Source organism: Tupaia chinensis, unplaced genomic scaffold (genome assembly GCF_000334495.1).
Source record: "Tupaia chinensis unplaced genomic scaffold, TupChi_1.0 Scaffold139491_1, whole genome shotgun sequence".
Lineage (NCBI taxonomy): Eukaryota > Metazoa > Chordata > Mammalia > Scandentia > Tupaiidae > Tupaia > Tupaia belangeri.
The window spans coordinates 401,957-428,700 of record NW_006199376.1 but is presented as its reverse complement, the minus strand read 5'-3'; the positions used below and the strand labels follow the sequence as shown (position 1 = coordinate 428,700).

Below are 26,744 nucleotides of genomic sequence, written 5' to 3'. Positions count from 1 at the left end.
GCATATCACAAAAGTTTAGCTTTTCTACTAGAAGAAAAGAGAAGAGACAAAGACACAGGGAAAAAAGAACACAATGAGATGGCTGAATGATCAGAAAACGAGATCTAATAACATATCAGTATGAACCATCTATCATACAGAATTGAAATATGAAGTCCTGTGTCTTTTTTCCAATATACTATCTTTGTGGAAATAAGAATAAGAGTGCTTTACACATAACGAACTCCTTAAATATACTCACTGTCATACTTTTAAGAATTTGAAATTTGTGATACAGAAACAGGGGCATACATTTCACACTGTAGAAGCAGCTCTAAATGATGTAAGTTTAAAGAGAAAATAAGATTATAAAATTGGGGTGAAAGGAGAAAGTGTGAAGGATATTCTTGATAGAAGAGTAAGAAAAAAGAAAACTGAAAATGAAACCATAGCCTCAGGAATGAGTACATACATCTAGTGTACCGAGTTTGAGTATATAGTTCATAGAAATATACATAAGGCCACTCACCCATTATTGATTCATTATTATTATCATAATTATGCTATTATAGCAATTCAGAAATCCATTTGTCTTTTTCACCACCCTTTCTTCAGTAATCTCTGGATTCCTTGCTTAATCTCCTGGGTTCTTACCCCATAAACAATGGGATTAAGAGCTGCAGGTATAACATGGTGGAGAACATTGAGCAAGACTGGCACTTCAGGGGCCACTTTCTCCTTAGCCACATATGTGAGAACCAAAACAAGAAGAATGGTGTTGAAGAAGAGGATAAGGATGAAGTGGGAGCCACATGTGCTTAGGGCCTTGGCCACAGCACCCTCTGCCTTGAGTCTCAGCACAGCTCGAAGTATGAGGGCATAGGAGAGGAAGATAAGGATGAGGTCAGATCCTAGTAGGGTCCAACCTACACCTAACTGGTAAAAGCGGTTAATGGTGACATTATCACAGGAGAGCTTGGAGACTGACATATTTGCACAGATGCAGTTCTCGATGACATTTCTGCCACAATAATACAGTTTTGCTGAAAGAATGGGGATAGGCATAGTTAAAAGAACATTCCTGGCCAAAATAAAGATGGCTGCCTTGACTACAAATTGGTCAGTGATGATGGATGGGTATCTGAGTGGATGGCAAATGGCTATATAGCGATCATAAGCCATGACCATGAATGTGCAGGACTCCATGCCTAGGAAGCAATTCATGATGTACATCTGGAGGAAGCAGGCAGAAAAGCTGATGGGCCTGAGGTCAAACCAGAAGATGACCAAGACCTTGGGGATGACAGTGAGGCAGAGCACTATGTCCAACAGTGAGAGGAGGCTGAGCAGGTAGTACATGGGCTGATGCAGAGAAGCTTCCAGGTGGATGGTGGTCAGGAGAATAGCATTGGCCCCCATGGCCAGAAGGAAGAGGAGGCTGAGGGGTAGGGACAGCCAATGCTGCCAACTAGGGGATCTGACAAAACAATTCAGGAGAAAACTTGAAACCTCATTGGAGGTGGTACCATTTTTGTGTGCTCTCATAATTTGCTATATTTTTCTCAAACTTTAACCTGTAAAATTATAAATTAATATTAGTACTAACTCCAGATATTAGATAGAACAATTTCTCTATAGATATACAAGTTGTGGTTATCTCGAGTCTAGTGAATTTGTCTTTTTATCCTTAATATCATACTACTGAGATATTCCTATCCATTAAAATATTATTGAGGAATAAATAATAATAATATTCTGAAGAAAATGATGAAAAGCTACTTGATGATGATGTGGATAAGTAATGTCTTTGTCTTGACTCATATGCATGGTAATAGTGCTGGAAAAAGAAATGTAATACACTGTAAAGACATGTGATTCAATATAATATAAAAAGATTATGATAATAAATAAATTTTTTGGAGAGATTTTTGCTATAGGGTGCGTGTGCTCAACAGAGAGAGAGAGACAAAGAGACAGAAAGCGAGAAATCACCCCCCCAGGGGGGATAGTGACGCCGCAATCCCTTCTCCTCCATTCTCCTCTTGGGATCTTGGGCACACATGCACATGCACCTGGCGTGAGTTTAAGCCACTGGGTTCAGGCCTCAAACCGCTTCAACTACGTGGGAGTTCAGCGACATAGCCATTACGCTAACTACTTGTCCCGATAATAAATAAAATTTTAAAAACATTATTGAGGACTGAAGTTACATGGTCTATCTATACATGTTTGATTTTTTTCGATATTAATTTTCAATAGAATTGTCATGTATTTAGAGAAACATAGAAAACTTACCTTTCTGTGACAGTGAGACTCTAAATGTTACCTGTAAGCCTTTTTTCTCCTTTATTTTGTTTTAAATGTACTTTTAAAAGTTTATTTTATTCATGAAAGACAGCATATGCACTTGCACAAGACAGAAAGAGAGAGAGAAACACACTTCACAGTGTGTTTTTATCCCATAATCTCCTTTCCCCAGCTTTCCAGCAGCTAACCAGGATCTTGTGTCTGCTCACAAGTATGTCAAACTGACCATGGATCCATATCCATAGTTGATCATGTGACTTCCAACACTGTAGACAAATTTGTTACAGAGTACCACTATGGTAGTGTCTTGATTTCTTTTTAATGACTACATAGACTACCATTCCATTAATACAATATTACTAATATAAGTGGCCAAATAACTAGCAGAGCCTGGCAAGAATAAGGGATTCAGATAAATGTCTCTAGTCACGATGCCATTTCAGTTCTGATCTTCAGCTGTATTTATTTGTATTAACTGGGGACTTTACTTATTATACACTGAAAATAAAGGTAGATAATTTCTATTTTGTCTATAAATTCATTTTTACTTTGTAGATTCTTTCTCTCTTTTCTTTTTGCCAGATCTTCAAGTTTCTGGAAGAAACAACTTTAAAGGGAATTTCTCCATGGCTATGAGACAGCAACGCTTATCATGTATGAAGAAAAGTTGAGTCTTCCCTTGCAGTACTGTAGAGTTGATGAAGTCCACCTTTACTGTCCTCCCTTCCCCTATTCCATTTTCCTTTTCCATCTTGAATATGATGTTCCAGGTATATATTTTTGGCAAGCTATACACTGTAGATTAATATTACTATTATTCTCTTACCTTTTGATCCTTTACCTGGGCATTCTCCTGTATACTAGAATCACTAAATTGAATAGGGAACTGTTGTTACTCAAAAGAAAGCAGAATTATAACCACTCCAAGGATAATCCACTATAATAAAAAATTACTTCGGGACAAAGTTATGTATACATTGTGAGAATGGAAGGGAGTGTTGACTAACTCCAACACAGGAGTTGTTGGGAGAAAAGAATTATGCATAAAGTAATATAGTATCCTCAGTTACATTAGAGGTAAAGAATTCTTAAAGTCTCCCTCCCTAAATTCTTTTTCTTTTTATTTTCATTTTAAGAGGTTTTTGCCTTAGGGCATGCGTGCTGGCCGGAGAAAGAGAGACAGAGACAGAAATAGTGAGAGAGAAAGTGAGAGATCACACCCCAGGGATGATGACCAAACCACCATCCCTTCTCCTCCATTCTCCTCTCAGGATCTTGGGCACGCACGCACACGCGCCCGGCGTGAGTTTTAAGCCACCGGGTCTGGGAATCAAACCATGGTCGACCATGTGGGAGTCCAGTGACATAACTGCCATCTGCTGGCCCCTTTCTCCCCTGAATTCTGAGAGAGCAGGAAGTATCTGGCAGCTTAGAAAAAAGGTACAGGTTAGGCATTTCTAGGATCCTTCAAATTATGTAATAAACTGTACTTAAATCTGTCTACTGGAGAGTAGTCTCTTTTAAGGTATTATATTGTAGGTTTAGAGACATTTTCATGAAGTGCTTAAAGCACTGCCATGTTTTTTTTCTCATTAGGCTCACCAACATGACATAATATTACATAATTATTTTTGGAATTCTTACTTTTTGCTGGGAACTGTGCTCAGATATACTAGGGCTTCATCCAGCTTAATCATTCAGCATCCTGTGAAATACATCTCATTATCATCACTTCCAAGGAAAAGAACTAATATCGAAAAAAGGGTCTTAACTACCTCTGTGTATTATTGTTGTCACAGTCTTTCCGTATACAGAAGACTGGATCAAATAATTTTATTTAAAGAATTATTTTATTTAACTTAATGTATCTATTTATTTATTTATTTAAATTTGACTACAGAGGGACAGAATAAGAGAGAGAGAGAGAAAGTGATAAAGCAATTCGCCAGGTCTGGGACTCGAATAGTGGTCGACCATGGGGGAGTCCAGCTTTCTTAACTACCACACAATCTGCTGGTCCCTATAATTTTTTTAAAATAAATTTCTAAGGCTCTGAATATGAGAAATAATTCTGTTTTACTTGCCCCATAGATTCTATTAAAATTAGCACAACTTCATCCATGATTCAACAAATAGAGGAGACAGTTTTGGGGTGTGAACAGGATAACAAGGAAGAATGTTGTAATAAAACCCAGAGTTGTGTGATATTTAAAAATGAAGGTTATAATCTTTTTTAGAGGTTCAAATAGTACATGTTTGTTTACAGTCATGTCTTTCCTTTTCCGACTGCAAGTCCAATCCTGCTTAGCTGGTTACTCTCATTACCCCAAATAGGAAAGACCCTGATAGGAACTGACTGCTCTCAGTGGAGACAGGACAGGGATTTCTCCAGGGCTCTTTTCTCTACTCCTCCTGATGCTCTGCTCCGTAAGCGAGTCTGCCCAGGAGAGCCTGATATGGAGAAGAGATTGAGACAATTCTGTTTCCCTTACTAATGATAGAGTGTATTAGTAATGCTTTTGGTAAGTTCAAAATGAGCTTGAACAGACTGCTCCATTTGTGATTCACAATATCTGAAATAGAATGAGTAAGTTGACTAGTTTAGCAATTTATGTTTTGCATGGGCAAATTAAAATTTGTTGCTATTCATATGTTGGGGCCAGAAAGTGGCAGGGTGGTTAAGGCACTGAACTCTCACAGGGTTGACCATGGTTTGGTTTCGCATTAGGCTCACCAACATGACATAATATTACATAATTATTATGCGGCAGCTTGCTTTCTCACTTTCTTTCTTTTTGGAGAATGCGCGTATTCTATAGCAGAGTAAAAACTAATAATAATAAAAGTTAAATTAAATAAATTATTCTTTTAAAAAAAGTTTACATGTATTTCCTGTAGTTTAACTGGTGGGTTTTAAATGGGGAAGAAGTGAAAGTCTAAATAATTTCTTCAGGTCTATGGCCAGAGAAAATATGAGTATACCTGTGCCCTTGTAACCACAGACTAGAGGTATATATATAATTTGACTTTTTCTTGTAGATGCTTTTAGATATGTTTTTCTTTAACATTCTTTATTCTCCCCACCCCCATGGACACACAATTCCAAGGGCAATTTTACAAAAATCTGGAATATTCTTTTCTTCTCCAGAGAACACAAAGTACTCCTGGAAAGAATTAAGGGTCTTTTGCTTGGAAGGAGAGAGAACCTTGAAATAGGGTTTGTAAGGTTGAGACCTGGCAGTTCATTCCTCTATGGGGAATCATAGAGCACAAAGAATGTTTTTTTTGTATCCTACTTTAAGATAATTTTATTTAACCACAGGTGAAAACTCTAAGGATTACACAAGAGGATTGTTTTATCTTCTTCCCTTACTTGTTGACTCTCTCCTCTTTTCTCTGGAAGATCCTTGTGTGTTATCAATCATAATTTATTCAGCCAATATTGAACAATCTGCCCAGTTATAGATGCAAAGCTCCTGAGAACACAATTGTTCTCCTCTTTCATTTTTGGTTTGCAAGCAGAGCTTGCCAGTGGCAGACCCAGGGCTGAGGACCTGGAGATGATGGGTTATGGCTCTAGCCAGAAATGAGAGAGTCAGAAAAGTTGAAGGTCAAAGACAAAGCTGAGACAGTCAGCTCAATTCTTTTCCCAGGCAGCATGAATGACCTGCAGCAAAGTACCCAAAAAGCCCAGGATTAAGGAATGATTGTTAGGAATCACCTAACTTGGTAAAACTCACAGACCTAGAAGACATCTCTGTGTGGTATAGTTTCAGAGGGTATTGAGTCATTCACTGATAAGGTAGTTTATTGCTTTCCTGGCCAGAGTGTTAGGTGGTTTCTTTGTTTGTTTGTTTTGGCCAAAGTAACTTTCAGAAATTCTTTAATTTGACCTAAAATCTTCTCAGCAATTTACTGACCCTTACTGGTTTTCAACTGTTGTCTTTGACAAAACATCTGAGGTTTTATGGACTGAATTTTCCTCCTACTCCATGATTCAAGAATTTTTAGACAGATGTTTTTGTCCTAAAGAGTTTTCATACTTGAAAACAGCCAGTTTTTTAAACTGGACTCTACATTATAAATTGTCCAGGTTTGTTGCCACCTACCAACCTCTCATATACAAACCCCAAATTTTTTGCATTTTTTGGCACCACCAATCACCCAGATTAGGAAAAAGACTGCAGGTCCCAGAGCATGGGCTCTCATTGTGCATCCTGACCTGGGACAGGGTACAGTGTCCATGACACCTATAGTTGACTACTTTAGCAGTACTGACCCAGGTCTGGAAATGAAGACGGAGAGGGATGGAAGAGATAGATCTCTGGCTAATTTTGTTATAGCTACCTTTGGCACCATATTCCCATTCTTACTTACTGAGCATATGAAGCATGGACTCTGGCTCCTATGGTGCTGGGTATTGGTTCATTCCAGAAGGATCCGGGTCAATTATAACTCTAAAGTTTCAGGGAGCTTGTCCTTTGGGAACATTTCCATCTTTCACTCCTTGTCATCAAAGGGTCCCCCAGGGACTGAAAGACAGGCAGATGAAAGAAGATACTTTTCATTTTATTTGTTTTCTTCAAGATTACCTGGAAATCCAGTTTTCCCTTTACTGTGTCATGCAGGTATGAAGTCAGTGTCCTGGATATAGTCAACTTACATACACATCTATGTATGTTTATACTCATTTGCACACTCAGCACTTTCTTTGGATCCAGGAAGCTGGCTCAGACATTCTTGTGGGTTTCTAGTACATGTTAGTTAGATAGGTAGAGCCCAAGTAATGCTATCCAGTAGATCAATGTTCACTTATTGTGACTTTTCTCATGATTTTGCACTGGTAAAATCCAAGAGAAAACTGAACAAAATCTAACTGACAAAATGCAATATATTTTCCAGAGAGAAAGCACCTAATGATAATTTTTGCTATAGTGAGAGATCTTTTGAAAGAATATTTACTTGACTGTATAATTTGTTCTTTTTATTAATTTTAATTTTGAACTTCATGAAATGTTTTCACTCTCCTCAGGTTATAGAAACAAGCATCCTCAATGTCTTCAAGTTTCTTCCTTTATTTATTTTTATTTCTCTATCTGCATATTTCAACATATCTCCCATTTTCCCTAGTTTCAGAAAAGTGAAGACACTAGAATACTTAAAATATGTCTTTCTAATTAATTTTCAGTATATTGGTATATATTTATTTACAAAAGAGTTATTTGTATATTAAAAATTTTAAGATTTTTTTTGCCCTAGTGTATCTGCACCTGTCCATGAGAGACAGAGAGAAGGAAAGTGAGAAATTTTCCAGTTTCCCACCACGACGGGGGTGATTGCCATGATGCAATTTTTTTCTCCATTCTCTTTATTGAATTTTGAGCACACATGTGCACAGCATGATTCTCAAGCCATCTGGCCTGAGACTTGATCCATAGTTGGCCATTTGGGTCTGTCAATTTAACCACTATGTCACTGTTGGCCCTACTTTTTACATGTTTACATCCCTTGGTGCTATCAATTTTTTTTTTTAAAAAAAAACCTGGTGAATATAGAAAGTATCTCATATTTTAGTGTAATTTTCTTCTGAAAATTGAGCATTCTTCATATACTGTTTAGCCATTTTTAGTTTCAGGCTATAAATTACAGTCTTATATCCTTTTCTTTTTTTTTTTGGTTCTTCTTTTTTTAAAAGGTTTTCTTTGAGATTCATAGAATATCCTTGTGGATTTTATAGATTAGATCTTTTTTATTATCTGGGTATTGGTATTATCTCCTGTGAACTGTGACAGGTCTGTCAAGTTTAGCGTATACTGTCCACTATGCAGTGGGAATCTTTCCATATGATAGAGTCAGATTTTCTGACAATGGCCACTTTGGTTGTTTTCCTTTTTCAACTACTGTGAAAAGTGCCACAATAAATATTATAGTGAAGATATATCTCTTTGGTATACTCATCTCCTTCCTGTTGAACATAGAGCTAGAATGGGATTTGATATGCAAAACATGGTGTTCCCAATGTCATTAGTACCCTGCTAGAATGGCTGCAAATATATATGTTTATATATTACAATAGTATGTAATGATTTCTGATATCTTTTTATGAAAAATTAACTGTTTTTATATTCTCTTGGAAAGGAAAAATACACATGCAGTTCTATCTATGGATCCAAGAAGCTGATTCAGAAATTCTTTTGGGTTTTCTGCACATTCTGGTTTGATCTTTTGTGCCTTTTTAATTGTTTTTCTTATCCCTGGGATATAAAAGATTTTTAAATTTATTTTTCATTCTAGGACCTGATCAGTTATATTACTTGCAAGTATTTTCCCCAGTTTGTGGGTTATCTTTAATTTTTAAAATTTCATTTATTATATTCATGATAGAGAATACATGCATGCACACATACATCCCCATCGAAAAGAGAAAAACAAAGAGAAACACAGGAGAATCTGGACAGGATGTCATCATGCCATCCCCTGCCCTTTGCCTCCCAGCTTGCTAGGATCTTGGTTGCCTGGATGCACTGGATGCACACTCAGTGTGCTCCAGGCAGTCTGGGATTTCTAACTGTGGTTGGTCTTGTGGCCTTTAATGCTGCAGTTCAGCATGCCACAGTCTGTGCTACCAAGGATGAGCCTTAGGTTGTCTTTTTTACTTTCTTGGAAAGTTTCCTTTGAAGCACAGAGTTTTATTCAATCTTTTTTTTTTTTTGGATAATGCCTAATTTGTCTATTTTATTTATTTATTTTTTGGTTGCTTATTTCTTTGGTGTTAAACTAAGAAACTATTGCCTCACCCACTGCTTCATTATACTTTTAGGTCTTACATTTTAAACACATTTTCTTTTAAAGTATTATGTAGATATAATTCAATTTATTCCTTTAGCATTTTATAGATGTAAACTAATTTTCCTATTTCTTACTATTTTGTTAACACAGTTCTTCATTTAAGAGTGCTCTTTTCTATATGTATCAAGATCAGTTTATTTAAAGAATAATGATGATAGGAAAATGAGAGGTCACCATGCTTTGTGGTTTTTCTTTTATTATTTTATTATTTCTTGATTTCACCTCAGTCCCTTTTTTCTATTTCCTACAGTATCTCTGAGGTGGTATCCCCTTCTCTCCAGTTCTTTCCTCCTTCCAAAAGCAATGTGTTTTTGAGGCTGGCCACTCTGATCCTACTCATTTTCAAGTCACTTCCCTGTAGCCAGTGCTGTTGCCAGTGACACCCTGACTTGTGCTCGGTATTTTAGAACTTAATACAGATCTTTTAGTTTCTGTAAGAGATTTCACTTGTGCAAAGTCTTCTATACCCTCTGCTGTCTTTCATGTGGTCTTTCTTTTCTTTTTTTTCTTTTTGAAAGGTTTTTGCTATAGGGTGTGTGCACTTTCCAGAAAGACAGAGAGAGACAGAGAGACAAAAAGTGAGAAATCATTCCTCAGGGGGGATGGCCACACCAGAATCCCTTCTCCTCCATTTTCCTCTCCAGATCTTGAGCACACACGCACACATGCTCTTGGCTTAAGTTTAAGCCACCGGGCCTAGGACTCGAACCATGGTGGACTACATGGGAGTCTAGTACATAACCATTATGCCAACTTCTGGTCTCTCATGTGGTCTTTTAAGCATCCTTCTACCTTTATTCTGCACCCTAAATCAGAGATAACAGTGGGAGTTCCAAAATTATGGTTGTACTATTCTCCATCTAGAATTCAGAAAGGAGTGGATGATGTGCTTTTATTAGGACTTGTGATCTGTTGTGTTGTTGGGAGAATATAGAGAGAAATTCAGCATTAGGCAGTCACCATTTCCTAGGGTCAATCATATCTTCTTTCCTTTCATTTTCTTCCTTACCCTCTCTCTACTCTCTCCTCTCTCCCTCTGTCCTTCCCTTCCTTCACCCATTTTAATATATTTCCCAAATTTACCATTTCAGCATTAGGTGACACAGAACCAACAACTGGGCTGGACTGAAGTGTATATCATGCTGGGTAAAGTCTCTTCACAATCTAAATGATATATAGCAATTTAATGTGTGAATAATAATAATAATATATAAATTTAAAAAAATACTGAAATGCACAGGCTTTTTCAATGGCCAAAGAATGGAGATGCAGGAACAGAGCTTTTAATTGAACTGCTTGTCTATCTTGAGCTAAGGAGTTTAAGATATGAAAAATGTGGTAAAGAAGGGACAGAATAGGATGATAAAATAGAGGACTATTCAAAACTTTTCCTGGAAAAGGTGGGATTTTTCCAGAATTTTAAAATCCACTTATTTTTTTTTTCTCTTTATAAAGTCTTTTCTGGTGGAAATTCTGATGATTGTCATGGCACTGGTAGGTGTGTCATTTAGCATGTAAATCATATTAGATGGTTTAGGGTCTTCCGGAGGTCATTATGTTAGCCATCTTGGATCCCACTGTTCAAGGGTGGTTCTTAGAGAGAATCCATTATCTTATCTACAGGCATGCATCCTGTTACTTAAAGAAAAATACCATTTAGAGAGGTGCTATGGTATAATAAAATATGAGCATGGGTTATATGGTAGTTTACACTTCCTCCCTTTCTTTCTTCCTTTTCTCATAATCGTCTGTCTATAGCATTTTATCTATACTGTATCTATATCATCTATAGCTATGCATATATATATATACACTATTTTTCTATATATACATCTACATCTATGTATTTATAAGTATAAATATACAAAGTATATTCTCACTCTTTGTTACTCTGATTATACTTTTTCGGCATTAAGTGCTTACCTGATTTTCATTGTCACATAAAATATATATGAGTTTTTAGAAACTATTGGTAACATTAGTGAGTTTTATTAATAGTTTTTTTTTTCAGATGATTCTCTTGGAATTTTTGGAAAGAAATTCATTTGTGTCATCTATATGTATGATGAATTTTAATTGTTTTACACATTTTTCTCATCTGCTAGTTGAGTTTTATTTTATACTCTTGATGTATAAACATGCTTTAGTAAATAATATCAAAGGAGGGCAGGATGGTAGCAAAGCAGTAAAACAGCATTCTAGGAGGAAATTCCCCATGAGAAGTTATTGGTTCACATCTAGAGAATTCCCTGAGTACTTTGGTCACACACGTGGCCATGATCCTTGCTGGCTGAAGCTGGCAAAGTGGGGAAATTATGGTGTTAAGACCCTGTTAGGTTGTTGTAATTCTGTCTATCTGTCTGTCTCTCTCTTTTCTCCAAGTCATGAAATAAATAAATAAATCTAAAGAAATAAAAAAGATTGAGAAGCTGAACAAAAGGGCTGTATTAAAACATGACCCTCTGCAAGGCTGACTCTCATGGGAAGGTTCTAGGTCCATGACCTGAGTACACCTGGATACGCATGTATATCAATAATCAGGGTTGGAAGAGGCAGAGGATGGATCATGGGATTGAGATACTGTTACCAGAGCCATTTCTCTGTCTTTCTCTCAGTCTCACTCATGTAAGAAATAAATTATTTTAAAAATAAAACATTTAGTAAAACGTAACTTGTCCCTGATTTTAATAAGAATCACATTTTTTATAAAAGGGAAGTTTTCTAAAAGTAGGTGATGCAGTGGCTAAGAAGGCTGGCTCACATGTTCGAATTGCATGGTTTGAGTTTCAAACCAGGTGATTGAAAACATACTGGACACATGTGAATGTAAACCCAGAATCTCAAATGGAGAAATGACAGCAGAGAGATTGTGGCATGACCATTCTCCATGGTGGGGGGTAAAGGAGTGCTTTCTCCAGTCAATCCACTCTCCCTCTAGCAAATTTTTTAAAAAAGGTTTTTTTGTACATTAGTAAATGATCTTTAAATTTGGTGTGCATGTTTTTAAAAATAATTTAATATTTTTTACTTTTTTCACTAACCTCAAAATTTGTTGAGCTTATTATCTAACATTCATGTGTTAGTTTATTGATATAATTTATATATTTTCTAATAGAAAACCATTATTTCTGTATTTCTTCAATATTCATAGTGCAAAAAATGGGTTTAGAAATTGGGTTGTGAAATTAGAGAAACACAGTAGTTACATGTTCTTAGTGAAGAACTGAAATATTGATTTTCATTTATATAAACTGCCAACAATATTTGTATCTACCTTTAAGGATGGTTTTGAAAATTAATTGAGATTGTACAAATAAAACTTAACTCAAGCACTTTTCCAGTAATATCTATTATTTTCCTTTAAAATATATATAAACTAATTGATTTGTTGACTTTATAATTTTGCATTTGTTTTTGTGTAAGGGGTTGATATATTTTACATATGTATATGTAATCTTTTTTGGAATTTTAACTATGATTTTTTTATTCTATGTTTTCTGATTTTTGCCTTCAGGATAATGCTAGTTTTCTAAACTGAGCTGGCAAAATTTGTAGATGCTTTAGCTTTGTGGAACAGTTAATACAGCATAAGAAACATATAGACAGCTATCCTGGCCTGGCATCTCACTTAGAAGAAAATCTGTAATAATTTTATCACTTTCAATTGATAATTTTTATAATTTTTTTTCATTGTTAATTAATCTGTATAGTTTTCCAAGCTCTTCTCTGTGTTCATTTCAAAATTTGAGACAATAATCACTTGGTTACTTTTTCTTCATACATTTATAGAAAAAAATATTTCTTTAATTGACTTTCTCCTCTTGTAGTTTAGATCACCCTCCCCTTAGCCCTGTTCTCTGCATAGTCCTGCTCACTTACCTTGAGTTTCAACCAGGTTCTCAGATCTAATTAAAATCCAACTTCACATTTTTGCAGCTGTTAGAATACCCAAAGCAATAAAAATCTCTCTCACCTTCCACACCCTAGTGAAAATGACTATATTACTACAGCACGTAGAGGATGACGGTGTGCCCTAAAGTTCACCTAACAAGGACTACTAGGTAGGAGGTTTCCCTGAGTCCTCAGGCCTAGATGTATCTAACTCTTCAGGCTTTCTAGTCTACTGACTGCAGGTACTCTGACCAAGGTAACGTCTGAGACATGCATAAGGGCTCCTGCACAATGGAGCAATCTGGTCCTGGACCTTTCACTTCAAACCAGGGACTGTACACTAGAATTAGATTTAGTGAGCTACTCTGCATACACTATAAATAACACCACACTCGTATCACTGTAGTAGGCATTCTCTTTATTTACAAGTCTTGTAATGTTGAACACGCAGCAAAGATTTTGACCTTTTTTGTTTGAGTTCACAGTACTAAATTGATATTGCTTTATAGCATACTGTAAGCAGAGACACTGAATCTCAACAATTTCTAAGTCAAATTCTCAGGTTAAGCCAGGTAGGAACAGTCTGATTTTGAAAATAGATCCTATGGCTCCTAGTTAATTTTTTTTTTCTTACGGTGTTTTGCTTGGTGGTGATGATATACCATGTTGTTTTTATAGTCATGAACTTTAGCTTCTGATAAAAGACGAACAAAATCTTCCTGTGGAATTATGTGACTCAATGGGAAACAACCTTTTGCAGAAACTTTTCTTCCTTTAGAAATTTTGTAGTATCATTGAGGTGTAAATGTAAGTATGATTTTTTTTACTTTTCATGGGAGTAAATCAAAAGACTATTTGGGGGCTGGCAGGTGGTGTGGTGCTTAAAGGTGCTGGACTCTAACATGGCCAACCACGGTTCAAGTCCCAGACCTGGCAGCTTACTTTCTCTCACACTCTCTCTTTCTCTGTGTCCCTTTCTGGCCAAATTAAAATAAATAACAAATAAATAAGCAAAGTTAGATAAAAGAATTAAAAAAAAAAGACTATATGGAATCTTGGGCTATGTATTCCAATAGAGTGTACTGAAATTAATTGTGAGCAATAATGTGGGATGTGAAATGTGATTGGCTTGTGTGGGAATGCCAGAGGAGTTTACCTTTACCTAATATGTTTCCAGTGTTTACTTCTGTTCTAATGTCCTTGTCATCTTACTGAATTGTCCTGGAAGAGCTCATTAAGGCTAAGTGTCAATAGCTTTTAGGGTTAAGCATCCTCAGTACTCGTTCTCTTATCTGTTTAGTCCTGACCCCATAGATTACAGGGTTAAGGGCAGGGGGGACAACCACATACAGATTGGCCAACAGTATGTGGATGTAATGAGGGATGTTGTGACCAAAGCGGTGCGTCATGAAGGAAAAAAGGGCTGGCAGGTAGAAGGCCAGCATGACACAGACATGGGAGCCACACGTGCTCAGTGCCTTGAGTCGGGCATCCCAGGATGGCAAGTGGAAAACAGCTCGGAGGATACGGACATAGGAAAATCCAATCACAGAAAGATCGATGTATCCGACTGAAAAAGCAATCAAGCCGTAGATAACATTGACCTTAATACTGGCGCAAGCTAACTTTGCCAAGCCCATGTGTTCACAATATGTATGGGGAATAATCCGGACACCACAGAAAGGCAATCTCAGGATGAGAAATATGAATGGAGTTGCAAATACTAAAGTCCTCATAATGATGACTATGCCCAGAATGGCTATCACCTTATTGGTGAGGATCATGCTGTACCTCAGAGGGTTGCAAATGGCAATATAGCGATCTATGGCCATGACTGTCAGCACCACAGACTCCAGGCCAGTGCATATATGGATGGTGTACATCTGTGTGATGCAGGCAGCAAACACAATCTCTTTGAGACTGAACCAGAAAATGCCCAGCATCTTGGGGATGGTGGCTGTGGACAAGCCCAGATCAGTACAGGCCAACATGGCCAAGAAGTAAAACATGGGTTGATGGAGGCTACGTTCAGTATAGATAACGAACAAGACAGTGATATTCCCAAGGAGGGCTATTAGATACACAGTGAAGAAAGGAAATCCAATCCAGATGTGGACATGTTCCAGGCCTGGGATTCCCATCAGAAAAAAAGAGGAGGGGTGGAATTGTGTATTGTTTGTATAAAACATGTTGATGAGAATTCCTTATAGCCAAACGTCTTCCTGGAGCTGTCGTGCTTCCAGTGGGAGACTTATGTGCTTTCATAGCATGTTGCCTATTTTTCAGAGAAACAAGAAGTCCATTGTTTAACTCCATAATACAACAGTCGAAACCTGGGAAGACAGTACGGGGCACAGTTAAGAATGCATTCTCACTTTGAAATATCTGCTAACTCACATAGAAAACCCTACAGAAAATTTTCAAACACTGCAGTTCTATATTTCCCATGTCTTTCATCTTTTCTGTCTCTATGAGAGAACCTGTATATGGCATTAATGAATAAATATTTATTGTTAATCAGGATATAAAGAATAACCAGGATGAAGTGTGTGTATGTGTGTGTGAATGTGCATGTATGAATGTGTAGAATATCACTGAACGGGGATTGAGGTGGAGATGACGACTCAACCTGGCTGGTGGTTGAGGGGAAGGATACTTGGGAAATTAAGAAGATGTTATGTGAAATGTAACCCAGTAAAGGCAGAGGCTTGGATTGCTGGTGGTTTTTTCTGATTGAAAGTATGAAATTAAGACATTTAGATACACTGGGAGACTGTTACACTATTTCTGGGAAACAACATACCGTCCTAAAACTATAAAATTCATCTCCTTGCTATGTTACACAATCTTCCCTTTGCTAAACTCAAACACTGGATGCTCTTAGACATTTGGCAGAGCCTTTGTGAGTTTTGAGCATTTCTACATTCGTCCTAAGAAGTGGTAGTGCCAATGTTTCTATCCTTTTTAAAGCTAGAGTGATACATGGGTCAGCTGGGGACGCAGTGGTAATGCACTGCTCTGAGACACTGGACCTGAGTGGGAGGGTTCCGGGTGTGCATCTTGAGGATCCCTGTGCATACCTGGCTATGATCAAGGTCAGCTCAGGCCATGGGATTAAAGAACTACATCTAAGAGCCAGCAGGTGATGTGGAGGTTGAGGTGCTGGACTCCTCAATGGATGACCATGGTTCAAGTCCTTAAAATCCAAGCCAGGTATGTGTGTTTGCATGCCCAAGATCCTGAGAGGAGATGGGATTACAGCATGGCCATCCTTCCTAGGGGAATTTCTCCACCCTTTCTCTCTCTGGCAAGTACATGTGCCCTATGTCATAACCTAATAAAACTAAAAAATACAGTATATAATAACTATTGCTGTTAATCAGCAAATATTATATGAAAACTGTGAGTAAATAATACTGGTCACATGATCAGAATAGTACATGAAGCTGCTCTGAAAATGAGAAGATACAGACATGGGATGGACTTACTCTGACCTGAAGATGGACTTTAAATACCTGTGGTCATCATCATTATTGATATTGAGGAGAAGGGGAAATATTTGCCCAGACCATCCCTTTTTAGCATACACCACTTCATGTCTTTAAGTTTTAATAACTCTATTGATGTATCTCATTCCAATTCCAAAAAAAGCTTTGAAAATTTTGAGTTATTTTCTATTGTACTAATTTTTCTAATTAGTTTTGTATATTTGTTCCGTTTTTGAAATGTCATTTATATTTCTATGTGTAATTTTCTTTTTCTCTTTTAATATAATTTTTGTTTTCACTCAGAACTAAATTGTCCCACTTGAGCTGTTCTTTTCTGTTCTTCCTCAGATCTGATGCTTCTAGAAAGATTTATCATAAATGCCAATATGATAATTATCTTCCTTTAAATAGTGAAACATACTGATTGGCATTTAAATTGTTAAAAATCTTCATGACTATTTACAAAGATTAGAGAAAAACACAGGTTAGATATCATAATAGTATCATCTTCACTGTTTATGTGCTAATAAATTTTCCGTTAATAAACACTCCTGTATACTTAAATTTTTCTACACCGTAACCCTCTGAGGCTCCCTTTCTTTCTCTTTCTGAGACTTTCGCTTTCCTTTAAGGCACTGAATTCCCAGGATAAGCAATGATGAGGTTGTTTTTTGTTTTTGTTTTTTTCTGAATTGAATAACCTCTGTACCCAGGTTCTTAAACTTCTCCTTTCCACTCAAGGGATACAACCACCTTCCACCTGATGACCTAATACTCTGTGTAAGACCTCTTCTGAGATGGCACAATGGAAGGTTGTAGAGAATGATGAAAGTCTTCATTTGTTCCAGCTGATGAGACTTACCATTAGCATTTTCCTTCCTGTTTGCATATTACATTCTTTGTTCATCTATTTGTATCTACATTTATGGGCCTGTGTTTGCTGATATCAGTTTATTTATCACTATGATTGTTTTGCCGTGTACTTTTTAATCTATGTCTGCTTTGTGTTGTGAACAACACACCTATCTCTCTCGTGTCCCTTGGAGATGGCTCTATGTAGAGAAAGACAGTCTCATTTTGTCAGTGGAACTTTATCATCCTATAAATTACTTACTTAGTCCCTGGGAACCCTTTTCCAGCAAAACTGGGAGCTGACTCACTTACCTCTGCTGGCATCTGAGAAACTGTTTTCAAAGGACTGGATGTCACAGACTACCACCTGCATGTAACTGAATTCTCAATAGCCTAGGCCAAGGTATTTTATAATAACTCTATTCCCTTGTGAGGAACCTTCATGCGATGGATGGCCTCTTGGGACATGGATTGTGGAACAGAAAATTCCCATATTCCAGCGGATAGAGTTTTATGTTTTGTGGTCAGAAACACCTTCTGGTTTGCAATGACTTGTAGAACTTTCCTTATGGAGTGTGATGACTGGTACACTGTGGAAATCTTCGAGCATTTAAGCAGTTTGTCCAAGAAATGCATTGCAATGTTCAGGACCTATGTGATATAGCAATAAATATTTAGAAAAGTGACTGAATTATTAATTATCTGTTTGGTTGTTGTCTAATCAGTGTATAAGAAGGTTTTTTATAATGTCCAGGCCACTTTCTCTTTCTGGGTATTTAATTTATCCTGCCATAAATAGAAAGTACTAACATTTTTATTAGTAATGCTGTGGATCTGCATTTCCAAATTGCATTTATTTAGTATTGATTGCATCATTACCTAGGAGCCTGTGTCATCCAATTTTAACATTTTTGAAAATGAGATTATTTCACCATTAGATAACAGAACCAACTTTTAAAACTGAAATTAGTGTCACGGCACAGGCTTTTTCAATGATCAAAGAAAAGAGATGTGTTAAACAGCTTACAAATGAACTTCTTGTCCATCTTAAGCTGAGTTGTTTAAGATATTAAAGAATAAGGTAAAGAGGGGACAGAATAGGGTAATAGAATGAAGGAATATTCAAAGGAATATTCAAAATTCACTTCCTTTTTTTCTTTGTAAGGTCATTTCTGTTGATTTTATGGCAATGGCAGAAGTGTTATTTAGCATGTACATGACCTTATGATGCAGCTTGGGATGTTCTAGAGGTTGTTATGTAGCTATCTTGGATACCCCTGCTCTAGGCTAGATCTTCAAGGGAAAGGTGATCTTATCTATAGGCATGTATCCTGTTACTTAAGTACCATTTAGGAAATGCTGTGTTATAGTATCAGAATAGCCTATGGTGGATTATACTTTCTCCTTTTCCTTCTTCTTTTTGTCATAATCATCTATCTATAGCATCTACATCTATACTGTATCTATATCATCTATACCTATGCATATATATGTATATTACTTTTCTATATATATACATCTACATCTATGTATTTATGAATATATATACATGAATGTATATTCTCACTCTTTAGTTCTCTGATTGTACTTTTTGGACATTAAGCGCTTATCTGATTTTCATTGTCATGTAAAATATACATGAGCTTTTAGATACTTCTTAGGTGGCATCACTCAGCTTTATTTTACTTTTTTTCAGGTAATTCTCTTGGAATTTTGGGAAAGGAATCCATTTGTATTATCTGTATATATGATGAATTTTAATTGTTTTACACATTTTCCTCATCTGCTAGTTGAGTTTTATTTTATCAGCTTGATGTACAAATACACTTTAGTAAATAATATCAAATGAGGGCTGGATGGTGGCAAAGTATTAAGACTCAACATTCTGGGAGGCAATTTCCCGTGGGAAGGTTGTTGCTTCACATCTGGATAACTCCCTGAATACTTGGGTCACACATATCCCCATGACCCTTACTGGCTGAAGCTGGTAGAGTGGGGGAATTATAGTGTTAGTACCCTGTTAGAGCCTGTCTGCCTCTTTCTTTTCCTCAAGTCATGGAATTAATAAATAAACCTAACAAAATAAGAACGATTGAGTAGTTGAACAATGGGGCAGAAAAAACAGGACCCTCTGCAAGGCTGATTCTCATGAGAAGGTTCAGGTTCATGACCTGATACCTCCCTGAGTACGTCTAGATACACATGTGTATCCATAATCAGGACTGGGTGAGGCAGAAGATAGTCATGAGAATGAAATTCTGTTACCAGGATTGTCTTTCTGTCTGTCTCACAATCTCTATCCCTCATGGAAGAAATAAATGATTTTAAAATTAAAACATTTAATAAAGTGTAACTTCTTCCTGATTTTAATAAAAATCACAGTTTTTTTAAAAAAGGAACGTTCTGGTAGGTGATGTAGTGGCTAAGAAGGCTAGCTGACATGGCCAAACTGTATGGTTTGAGTCCCAACCCAGCTACTTGAAAACACACTGGGCACGTATGCACACATGCCCAAAATCTCAAGAGGAGCAATGGAAGCAGAGAGATTGTGGCATGATCATTCCCTATAGTGGGGGTATGGAGGAGTGCTTTATCTTTTCAGTCCACTCTTTCTCTAGCAATTTTGAAAAAAGAAAGCTTTTTCTTGTACATTAAGAAATGACCTTTTGGGACCAGCAGGTGGCGTGGTGATTAAGGGCACTGGACTCCCACATATCCATGGTTAGAGTCCTGGACGTGGCGGCTTCCATTCTCACATTCTCTCCCTCTCTATATCTCTTACTCTATCCCTCTCTGGTCAATATAAATAAATAAATAAATAAATAAAGTTAAGTAAAATAATTCTTAAAAAAAATTCCAAGGATACAAGGGTGATTCAACATATGCAAAACCATAAATGTAATACACCATATTAACAGAAAGAAAGATAAAAACTATATGATCATTTCAATTGATGCAGAAAAAGCATTTGACAAAATACAACATAGCTTTATGATCAAGGCTCTCAGTAAAATTGGCATAGAAGGACCGTTTCTCAGCATAATAAAAGCCATTTATGAAAAACCTGCAGCTAAAATTATACTGAATGGGGAAAAGCTGAAGGCTATTCCACTAAAAATGGGTACAAGACAAGACTGCCCACTTTCTCCACTCTTATTCATATAGTATTGGAAGTTCTAGCCATTGTGATCAGATGAGAGAGGAAATGAAGGAAAGAATAGCTGAAATTTTCTCTGTTTGCAGATGACATGATTGTATACATAGAAGCCCCAATAATATCCATAAAAAAGTCTTCTCAAAGTAATAAATGCATACAGTAAAGTGGCAGGATACAAAAATTAAGTTACAAAAATCTATAACATTTCTACATACAAGCAACAAGCAGACAGAGACAGAACTGAAGAATGTAATTTTATTTACAATAGCCACAAGAAGTATAAAATGCTTAGGAATTAAACTAACCAAGGAAGTCAAGACCTCTACTATGAAAACCTTAAAAAGGAAATTGAAAAGGACACTAAAAAGTGAAAGGACATCCCATGTTCCTGGATTGGCAGAACCAATATAATAAAAATGGCAATCCTACCCAAATTAATCTGCATGTTTAATGCAATCCCTATAAAATTACAAGAGATATTCTTCACAGATCTAGAAAAGACAATCATAAAATTTGTCTGGAACCATAAAAAAAAAACATTTTGCTAAAGCCATCTTGTGCAAGAAGACTGGAGTAGGTGGCATTTCACTTTCTAACCCCAAAATACATTAAAAGCTGTGATAATCAATACAGCATGGTATTGGCACAAAAATAGACATGAGGAACAATGGAATTGAGTAGAGACTCCAGAAATAAATGCCAAAACACACAGCCAACTCATCTTTGACAAAGAGTACCAGTCAACCTAGTGGGAAAAGGGAAACCTCTTTAGCAAATGGTGCTGGAAAAACTGGGTATCCACCTGCAGAAAGATGAATCTGAACCCCTATCTGTCACCATTAACAAAAATCAACTCAAAGTGGATCAAAGATCTAAACCTAAGACCACAAACTATCAAACTACCGGTGGAAACCACTAGGGAAACTCTGGGAGACATTGGGATAGGTAAAGACTTCTTAAGCAAGACTCCCAAAGCACAGGCAATAATCCCCCAAATAGACAGGTGGGATTACATAAGATTAAGGAGTTTCTGCACAGCGAAGGACACTGTAATTAGTGTGAATCGATAATACTCAGAATGGGAGAGAATTTTTGTTAACCGTGCCTCAGATAAGGGACTGATAACCAGAGTACACAGGGAACTCAAGCAGTTTACCTGAAAGAAAATGATTAACCCAATTAAAAGATGGGAAATGAACTGAATAAACAATTCTCTAAAGAAGACATACAAACAGCCAAAAAGCATATGAAAAAATGTTCAACATCCCTCATTGTAAGGGAGATGCAGATCAAACACAATGAGATACCACCTAACCCTAGTCAGAATGGCGAAGATTTAAAAAACAAATAATGATAAGTGCTGGAGGAGATGTGGTGAAAGGGGAACACTCCTACACTGTTGGTGGGAATGTAAATTGGTCCAGCCACTGTGGAGAACAATATGGAGATTCCTCAAAGACCTTCAAATAGAACTACCATATGATCCAGCAATTCCACTCCTGGGTGTCTCCCCAAAGGACAGGAGAATACTTAGTCAGAAAAGTGCTTGCACAACTATTTTCATTGCAGCATTATTCACAATTGCTAAGACATGGAACCAACCCAAATGTCCATAAACAGATAAATGGATTGAGAAATTGTGGCACATATACTTCATGGAATACTATTCAGCCATAAAAAGCAACAAGGCCCTGGAACTTGATAGAAAGTGGACGAATATGGAAGATTTGTTGCTGAGTGAAGCAAGTCAGGCTATGAAAGACATTGTATGTCTCCACATAACATATACTGATTGTCCGCACTTTACGGTAGAGACTGAAAGACTGGAGAACATAAAAGTATTAAAAATTATAATGGACACTAGAGACAAAGTGGAAAGAGAGTATGGGAGGGGAATAGTGAAGGAAATGTGGGGGGGGGAATGGAGAGGGAAGACACTTGTGGTATAGAGATGGAGTTTATTATCTGTTGACAAGGATATGTGTGGTGGGCTGGACTCAGGTGTGTATCATGCTGGGTAGGGTCTCTTCTCAATCTAAGCGATGTATAGCAATTTAATGTATGGTAATAATAATAATAAAATGAATATAAATTGTCCTCCTGGGACTTCTTTGATCAGTGAATATATGAATACACCCTTTTCTGAAAAAAAATTATTTTTACTTAAAAATTATTTTATTTTTATTATTCTTTTTAAGTTTATCATTACTATTATTATTATTACTATTATTATTATTATATATAGTTATACATTTGGTTGCTTTGCATCATTTGGATTGTGGGGAAACTTTATTCAGCATGATGTACACCTAGGTTGTGCTTAGTTGAGAATACTATACATTTCATTGTCTACAGGTAATGAACCATATCTGTGATCCATGAAATAAAATAAAATACATTTTGAAAAAAATGTTAAAAAGAAAGAAATTTTTTTTTAAATTTTGGTTTCCATGTTTTTAAAAGTAAATAATTTTTTTTTTTGGAGAGGTTTTCGCTATATGGCACATGCGTTTGCCAGACAGACAGAGACAGACAGAGAGACAGAAAGTGAGAAATCACCCCCCAGGGGCGATAGCCACGCCGCAATCCCTTCTCCTCCATTCTCCTCTCGGGATCTTGGGCACGCATGCACATGTGCCCAGTGTGAGTTTTAAGCCACTGGGTCCGGGATGTGAACCGCGGTTGACTACGTGGGAGTCCAGCGACATAGCCATTACGCTAACTGCTGGTTCCCAATATTTTGAACTTTTTCACTTGCCTCAAAATTTCTGGAACTTATCTAATATTCATGCATTAATTTATTAATATGTTAGTTATAATTTATATATTTTCTAATATTAAACCTTTTTTTCTGTATTTCTTCCATTTTCACAGTATATAACATGGATTTAGAAGTTGGGTTTTCAAATTAGAGAAACACATGATCTTAGTGAAGAACTGAAATATTGATTTTCATTTATATAAACTGCCAACAATATTTGTATCTATCTTTTAGGATGATTTTGAAAATTAACTGCGGTGGTACAAATACAAACAACTCAAGCACTTTTCCAGTAATAGCTATTATTTTTCTTTATAAATATATAAACTAATTGATTTGTCAACTTTATTTTTAATTTTGTAACTGTTTTTATTTAAGAGGTTACTATATTTTACATATGTGTATATTATCTTTCTTCAGAATTTTTAATTATGTATTTTTTTCTTCTACATTTTCAGATTTTTGCCTTCAGGATAATGCTAGTTTTCTAAACTGAGTTGGGAAAATTCGTAGATGTTTCAGCTTTGTGTAACAGTTAATGCAGCATAGAAAACATGGACAGCTATCCTGCCCCGGCACTTCACTTGGAAGAAAATCTGCAATGATTTTTTATCACTTTCACTCATTGTTAATTAATCTCTTTAGTTTTCTAAGCTCTTCTCTGTGTTCATTTCAAATTTTGAGACGATAATAACTTGGTTACTTTTTCTTCATACATTTATAGAAAATATCATTTCTTCAATGGACTTTCTCATCTTGTACTTTAAATCACCCTCATCTTAGCGCTGTTCTCCGCATAGTCCTGCTCACTTACCTTGATTTTCAATCAGGTTCCCAGATCTAATTAAAACCCAACTGCACAGTTTTACAGCTGTTAGAAAACCTATAGAAATAAAAAATCTTTCTCACGTTCCTCACCCTAGTGAAAATGACTATATTACTACAGCACGTAGAGGATGCGGTGTGCCCTAAAGCTCAGCCTAACAAGGACTACTATATAAGAGGTTTCCCTGAGTCCTCAGGCCTAGATGTAGCTTCTTAACTCTTCAGGCTGTCTAGTTTTCTGACTGCAGGTACTCTGACCAAGGTAACGTCTGAGACATGCATAAGGGCTCCTGCATTTTGGAGCAATCTGGAGCTGAACCCTTCACTTCAAACCAGGGACTGTACACTAGAATTTGATATAATGAGCTAAATCTAAATACACTAGAAGTAAACCACACTAGTACTAAAGTATAGCCACTCTATTTATTTGCAAATATTGTAATGATAACAAACTGCAAAGATTTTTACATCTTTTTTGAGTTCACAGTACCAAACTGATGTTGCTTTATAGCAAGCTATGGGCAGAGACATTGCTGCTCATCAATATCTAAGTCAAATTCTCAGATTAACCTCCAAGGTAAGGCTAGAGTCTGAATCAAATATAGATCTTATGGCTACTAGTTAATTTCTCTTCTCATTGTGTCCTGCTTGCTTTTGATGATATCCCATGGTTTTTGTACCATAATGAAGTTTAGCTTCTGACACAGATGAACTGAATCCCCACGTGGAAATAAGCGACTCAAAGCAGTGAATGGGGTAAAAATGTTTTCAAAACCTTTTCTTCCCTTAGGAGTTTTGCAGTATCAGTGAGGTTTAAATATAAGTATTTTTTTGTACTTTTCATGAGGGTAGAATAAAAAGACTTTAGGAGGCAGGTGGGTGCTGTGATAGTTAAGGGTGCTGGACTCAAACATGGCCGATTGAAGTTCAATTTCCAGACCTGGTAGCTTACTCGTGTGTGTGTGTGTGTGTGTGTGTGTGTGTGTGTTTGTGTGTTTCCCTTTCTGTTAATTAAAATAAATAAACAAATAAATGAAGTTAAATAAAAGAATTTTTAAAAAGACTATATGGAATCTTGGGCAATGTCTTCCAATAGAGTGTACTGAAATTAATTGTGAGCAATAATGTGGGATGTGAAATGTGTCGGCTTGTGTGGGAATGCCAGAGGAGCTTACCTAATATGTTTCCAGTGTTTACTTCTGTTCTTATGTCCTTGTCATCTTATTCAATTGTCCTGGGAGAGTTCATTAAGTCTAAGTGTCAATAGCTTTTAGGGTTAAGCATCCTCAGTACTCGTTCTCTTATCTGTTTAGTCCTGACCCCATAGATTACAGGGTTAAGGGCAGGGGGGACAACCACATACAGATTGGCCAACAGTATGTGGATGTAATGAGGGATGTTGTGACCAAAGCGGTGCGTCATGAAGGAAAAAAGGGCTGGCAGGTAGAAGGCCAGCATGACACAGACATGGGAGCCACACGTGCTCAGTGCCTTGAGTCGGGCATCCCAGGATGGCAAGTGGAAAACAGCTCGGAGGATACGGACATAGGAAAATCCAATCACAGAAAGATCGATGTATCCGACTGAAAAAGCAATCAAGCCGTAGATAACATTGACCTTAATACTGGCACAAGCTAACTTTGCCAAGCCCATGTGTTCACAATACGTATGGGGAATAATCCGGACACCACAGAAAGGCAATCTCAGGATGAGAAATATGAATGGAGTCACAAACACTAACGTTCTCACAATGATGACTATGCCCAGAATGGCTATCACCTTATTGGTGAGGATCATGCTGTACCTCAGAGGGTTGCAAATGGCAATATAGCGATCTATGGCCATGACTGTCAGCACCACAGACTCCAGGCCAGTGCATATATGGATGGTGTACATCTGTGTGATGCAGGCAGCAAACACAATCTCTTTGAGACTGAACCAGAAAATGCCCAGCATCTTGGGGATGGTGGCTGTGGACAAGCCCAGATCAGTACAGGCCAACATGGCCAAGAAGTAAAACATGGGTTGATGGAGGCTACGTTCAGTATAGATAACGAACAAGACAGTGATATTCCCAAGGAGGGCTATTAGATACACAGTGAAGAAAGGAAATCCAATCCAGATGTGGACATGTTCCAGGCCTGGGATTCCCATCAGAAAAAAAGAGGAGGGGTGGAATTGTGTATTGTTTGTATAAAACATGTTGATGAGAATTTCTTACAGGCAAACGTCTTCCTGGAGCTGTCTTGCTTCCACTGGGAGTCCCTTAGTCCTTTCATAGCATACTTCCTATTTCTTAGAAAAGTAGGAAGCCCATTGTTTAACTCCATAATGTAACAGGTGAAACCTGGAGAGACAGTATCAGGCACAGTTCAGGATGCACTCTCATTTTGAAATAGTTGCGAACTCATATAGAATACCATACAGAAAGATTCCCAGCAATACTATTCTATATTTCCCTTGTTTTTCATACCTTATTTCTCTAAGAAAGTACATATATACAGCATTAAATAGTAAATACTTTTGTTAATTTAATATATACTTAATAATCAGTATATAGAGAATAACCAAGACGAAGTGTCTTTGTGTATGTGTGTGCGTGTACACTCAGCCTTCAGCATTTACTTTTCGGTTT

General features: G+C 36.9%; 3 protein-coding genes across 3 annotated transcripts; all 3 read right to left on the bottom strand.

The window, feature by feature from the left end:
* Nucleotides 1-576: 576 nt before the first annotated feature.
* LOC102497502 (olfactory receptor 56A3-like) lies at nucleotides 577-1,524 on the bottom strand. Its single transcript, XM_006161962.1, has one exon. The coding sequence runs from the start codon at nucleotides 1,522-1,524 to the stop codon at nucleotides 577-579; it is 948 nt and encodes a 315-aa protein (XP_006162024.1).
* A 12,749-nt stretch (nucleotides 1,525-14,273) lies between these two features.
* LOC102481775 (olfactory receptor 52E5) lies at nucleotides 14,274-15,221 on the bottom strand. Its single transcript, XM_006162007.2, has one exon. The coding sequence runs from the start codon at nucleotides 15,213-15,215 to the stop codon at nucleotides 14,274-14,276; it is 942 nt and encodes a 313-aa protein (XP_006162069.1). The 5' UTR covers nucleotides 15,216-15,221.
* Nucleotides 15,222-25,369: 10,148 nt separating this feature from the next.
* On the bottom strand, nucleotides 25,370-26,317 carry LOC102481365 (olfactory receptor 52E5). The gene has a single exon (XM_006162006.2). It carries the CDS (start codon nucleotides 26,309-26,311, stop codon nucleotides 25,370-25,372), a length of 942 nt encoding a protein of 313 aa, XP_006162068.1. The 5' UTR covers nucleotides 26,312-26,317.
* Between the last annotated feature and the right edge of the window lie 427 nt (nucleotides 26,318-26,744).